General features: G+C 35.8%; 1 protein-coding gene across 1 annotated transcript; it reads right to left on the reverse strand.

Moving 5' to 3' along the window:
- Positions 1-220: 220 nt before the first annotated feature.
- LOC142142952 (E3 SUMO-protein ligase KIAA1586-like) lies at positions 221-3,108 on the reverse strand. The gene is made up of 2 exons (XM_075200705.1): positions 3,034-3,108; positions 221-2,593 (listed from the first exon to the last, which is right to left on the reverse strand). The coding sequence occupies exon 2, from the start codon at positions 2,577-2,579 to the stop codon at positions 408-410; it is 2,172 nt and encodes a 723-aa protein (XP_075056806.1). The 5' UTR covers positions 2,580-2,593; positions 3,034-3,108; the 3' UTR covers positions 221-407.
- Between the last annotated feature and the right edge of the window lie 206 nt (positions 3,109-3,314).

Here is a 3,314-nt window from a genome sequence, read left to right on the forward strand (position 1 = left end):
ACCCTAATGTTGCTCACATACACTGATACCTGTAGTGATTTCTGTCAATTATCCTGATATTGGAATGTATGTGGTCCCAAAACAACCCCTATGCCCGATAGTAATCCAAACTACATTGATCAGCTCATTATTGGTCTTATCAACATGTTATATGCAGTATCATGCCAATGTAACATTTATTGTCCTAAAGTTCAGAGTATAACTTAGGGATCTATCCAGTGGTGGGATTCAAAAAAATTAACAACAGGTTCTATGTCCTAATGACCATTTTAACTATACCAAAAGATAAACCGAAAGGTAGTCTAACAATTCACGCATTAAATACTGCAATAAGAACAGTAAAAGAGGTAAAGACAACTAGATTATGTGTAACGTAAGATTTTAAATATTAAATACCTCATAAACAGTTAGTGAAGATATTTCCATATTGCTGTTTGATTGGCGTCCTCACTTGCAATTTTCTTTGCTTTTATCCGAGCATCATCAGCTGTGTGATTTACCCTTAACCATCTTTGCACTGTAGGAGTAGGATTCCATTCCTTCAGCGGTAGGCCGATAAGACCGATAATCATAATGTTTGATATATTGGAAACAGTTAGCCGACTTCTCTTCTCAGAACATATAATGTTCATCTTTGAAAAACCCCTTTCTGCTTCTGCTGAACTTACAGCAATTGTTCTGACAATATTTCTAGCTCTTTGAACACTTTCAGGAATTGAATAGTTCTCGTTGCTTTTTAACACATTTTCCACAAAATCTCGATACTCATTAATCTCAATTTGGTAATTGAAAAATGTATTAAATACATGCAATTGCTCTTCAGCTGCTTTCCATGGAACTATTACTTCTTCAATATTCCAGTAATCTGGCTCCAAAAACTTGAGAAATTGTAATGCATTATTATCATCAAATTGGCTACAACTTGCTTTTAAATGGCCACAATCCATTAATCTTTTTTTAAAATTCGTTACAATGCCTTGTAAGAGTGTTTTCCGAGGAAGGCCAACAAACCGATGATTTTCTACAAAATCGATTTTTTTGTAGCTTTCTGAAGTAATTAATTCATTAACCTTTTTTTCGTATGGACCCTTTTCTTTTTCAAGCATTTCAAATGCTTTAATAGATCGAATCACAAGCTTTTCAGCCTTTATTATGTCGGTATTTCTTGCTTGCAGTGCATTGGAAAGCAGAGAAATTTCGTGTAAAATATCAATCATTAATGCCAAATCAGTTAAAAAAAATATATTTTTAAGACGGGTAGCCATACCCAAGTACTTGGCATTTGAAGAAAAATAGTGATGTAGTGCAGGATAAGCGCGCCACACAGCTAGGGTTGACCTTAAACTACAGGCAGCCCATCTTGGTCCCAAAATTCTACCAATCTTAATAATTTCAATTCCAAGTTGTTCGGATATTTTGGTAAGTTCAATCTGGTTCTTATTGGATTGATGAAAAATAGTATATATCTTATCAAGGAATATTTTGAAATGATTTACTTGCTTTATTTCCTTTATTGAGTCATCTAAAACAAGTTGGAGGCGATGGTTTAAACAGTGCCATATTATTATGTTTGGGAAGTCTTTTGTGATCCTAGTGCTCACTCCAGATTTTCGCCCAAGCATAACACTTGCACCATCAGAGCAAAATCCGATTAAATTTTTTTGTAAGTAGTTCTTGGTAAGCCCAATTTTATGTAAGCTTTCCAGAACTGAAGAACATATTGTCTCTGCATCTTGTTTTTCCAATTCAACTAGCTCAACAAAAATTGTTAGAGATGAAACTGAGTCCTCAACTTTTAAGAACAGTATTATAACTGGTTTGCAAGATATAGTTGAAGCTTCATCAATAATCAAACATATTTTCTTATCTTTTGCAGTAATTTTACTAAATATTTCTTTTTTAATTTCCTTGGCAATAAAATCTACTATTTTCACAGCAGTTTTACGTGAATGCAATCCTATTCCCATATCTAATCCATTTTTCATTTGCAGTTCGATCTCATCTTCTATGTCTGAAAATGGTTTACATCTTTTTGTCAGGCTGTAAATTGTATTAAATACTCTACAAGTAGTACTGAAATATTTTTTATTCATTGTATCTACTACGTTTGTTATAGTATCCTGCTCACGTATTTTGAAGTTGTCTTTACAAATGTTATGAGCCTTTGATGAAAAATGTTCTTTCATTTTTTTCCTTAGAGAAGCTTGTTGTACCATTCTGTTTTTCCCTGATGCCTCAATCTGAAAACCTTTCCACTCTTTTGACACATGAACACTTTTCTCTTTTATGAAATCATATTTCGCACAATACTCACAACCTAACTTTTTGTTACAAATGCCCAGGTCTTCATATTTTTCTTTAAAATTTTTATATTGTTGCACTGACCAGCATTCCGGAAGACTGTCTGCAATATTGGAGTTGTTGTGATTTTCTATTTCAATTGACGTGCTGCTTTCTTCACACTGTATTGGTTGTGCTAGTGACTGTGTTGAACCTTCCAAGGGCAATTCTGATACAACAGCGGAATCTGACTTTGTTTTCTTATTGAAAAAATCTCTCAAAGTATGTTGCCTTTTCATCCTTGTTTCAAGGGCTACATAAAAAACATTAAAAAAATTGTATATAATAACATTTATTTATGGACATGGAAGTAGAAGCATACATCTCAGCCTCACTCTAAGTACAGAAATCATGGTCCCATGGCAGCATGAAGAATCTTCATCATACTACTGCGCCATTTTGATTCCCCCCTCCACCACTACAGGCTAATTAAAATGGCTCCTCTCCTCTCTGGCCAGCCCTCAGCCAGCCCAGCAACCAGCCCAGCCATACTGACAGCCCCTGAGCTAACCTTCTCCTCAGCAAGCTAGCAGCAGCCTTCAGCCGCCCTTCCCCTCTCTTGCCACATTAAACACTGCAGTGAAAATAATGTGCCTCAAAGCAAAGGTGTTAGTCTCGTTCCATATATATACAAATAAAATAACAATCAGCTCTCATGTTGATAAAAGGAAAACAGTGCAATCCGTTACTTACATATAAGTTTAGTAGAATCCAATTCCGCCTGATGTCACCACAACGGAGACTACCGCACTGCGTGTCCAAACTTTACACCTTCCAAGTTTTTTCACAGTAGCGATGTGCCCCAAGTTCTATTCAAATATGAAGGCGAGTGTACTCCTCACTGTTTAGCCCTCTTTCCGCCTCATAATCAAGCAGACGTATGTAGGTTGAAAGATTCCAATTCTGTTCACTGTCACCTCGCGGGAACCATCAAAAACGTATAGTGGTCAAATTAACCTCCAGAGATACCTGTA

The sequence above is a fragment of the Mixophyes fleayi genome, chromosome 3, assembly GCF_038048845.1.
Source record: "Mixophyes fleayi isolate aMixFle1 chromosome 3, aMixFle1.hap1, whole genome shotgun sequence".
NCBI lineage: Eukaryota > Metazoa > Chordata > Amphibia > Anura > Limnodynastidae > Mixophyes > Mixophyes fleayi.